The sequence below is a fragment of the Lactuca serriola genome, chromosome 5, assembly GCF_051521515.1.
Source record: "Lactuca serriola cultivar US96UC23 chromosome 5, Lser_US96UC23_V15, whole genome shotgun sequence".
Classification (NCBI taxonomy): domain Eukaryota; kingdom Viridiplantae; phylum Streptophyta; class Magnoliopsida; order Asterales; family Asteraceae; genus Lactuca; species Lactuca serriola.
In genome coordinates, this window is record NC_136412.1 from 298,851,403 (window position 1) to 298,853,111 (window position 1,709).

At 38.5% G+C, this 1,709-nt stretch overlaps 1 protein-coding gene across 1 annotated transcript; it reads left to right on the top strand.

Annotated features, from left to right (window-relative positions):
* The first annotated feature begins 953 nt into the window (after positions 1-953).
* LOC145050668 (putative mitochondrial protein AtMg00820) lies at positions 954-1,334 on the top strand. Its single transcript, XM_078998882.1, has one exon. It carries the CDS (start codon positions 954-956, stop codon positions 1,332-1,334), a length of 381 nt encoding a protein of 126 aa, XP_078855008.1.
* The last annotated feature ends 375 nt before the right edge of the window (positions 1,335-1,709 follow it).

The following is a 1,709-nucleotide window of genomic DNA, read 5'->3' on the forward strand; positions in this document are numbered from 1 at the left end:
GACTACTTGTTACACTCAAAACAGATCTATTCAGAATAAGCGGTTTTTTGTTACCCCTTACGAATCTTAAATAATTGCAAACCAAATTTTAAGGTTTTCCATGTATTTGGTTACGGGTGTTTCATCTTCAATTCCAAGGAACAGCGAAAAAAATTCAATGTGAAAGCTGACGAGGGGATATTTTTGGGATATTCGCTGACCTCCAACGCATATAGGGTTCTCAACAAACGTTCAAAGAAGATGGAAGAAACATACTATGTCACTTTCGATGACAACTACTTGAAGAGGATTCAATTTAAAGAGCATCAATCGAATGAAATCTTTCCTAAGCCAAGTCCAACCACTATTCCAATCTCCAATCTTTATGACAAATTCATGCTACTTTTTGATGAACCAGAAAAGGATGTCACATCCGAAGCAAAATCAGTTAAAAACAATGTGGATGAATTAAAGAAGATAAATGATGAAGCCAAGAAAGACGTGGACAATCAGCCATCAACTACGGACATGCCTCAAGACACGAGCACTCCATTCCAGGGGGAGCAACCGACTCCACAAGAAACGAACATTCCGTTGTAGGGGGTTACACTTCGTCTCTTTCATCTGAACCACCTTCTGATACGAATGACTCACCTCCCAACGTATCTCTCGAACCTTCATTCATAGGAGATACTTCAATTCCTGATAAAGAGAACAACTCGTCATTTGAGGGGGAGAATAAGGATGCGAATGACAATTCTGACGTTCAATCAGAATTCGAAGAAGTAAACACTGAATTGGATCCCTATTATGATCCAAATTATCCTCCACTAGCCAAATGGACCAGAGATCACCCAAAAACCCATGTCATTGGTGAATCTTCTGCAAGCATTCTTACGAGATCTCAGATTAAAGCGAAACGAACTGAATTATTCTCTAAAGTGGAATTATGTTTGTTCAATTCGTCCGTATCCATGATCGAACCTAAAACCATCAATTTTGCTCTTGATCACTCTGATTGGATGCACGCGATGCAAGACGAGCTCAATGAGCTCGTACGAAAGAAAGCTTGGAGGTTAATTCCCACTCCGCCTGAAGCATCAGTTGTTTGTTTAAAATGGGGTTTTTGTAATAAACTGGATAAACAATTTAATGTAATAAGAAACAAAGCGAGACTCGTGGTTAAGGGATATTGTCAAGAAGAATGTATTGACTACAAAGAATCCTTCACACCTGGTGCTAGGTTGGAATCTGTTCGCATCTTCTTGGCATACGTATCACACAAGAATTTTAAAGTGTTTCAGATGGATGTTAAATGTGCATTCTTAAATGCGGAATTACAAGAGACAGTATAAGTTGGACAAGACAATCTATGGTCTCAAGCAAGCTCCAAGATCTTGGTATGAAACTCTTACTGGCTTCCTTAAAATGTCCAAATTTAAACAAGGTTCGGTTGACCAAACCTTCTTTTGCAAGAAAGAGGGTGAGCACTTGATGATCGTCCAAATCTATGTTGATGACATCATTTTTGGTTCAACAAATACAAGATTAATAGTTGAATTCCGAAAATTGATGGAAATAAAATTTGAGATGAGCTGCATGGGTCCGATTAAGTTTTTCCTTCGACTAAACATAAGACAGGGACCAGAAGGCATTTTCATAAATCAAGAAGAATACTTGAAGACCTTACTACCTAAGTTTGGCATGTTGGGAGACTCTAAAGTGAAGGT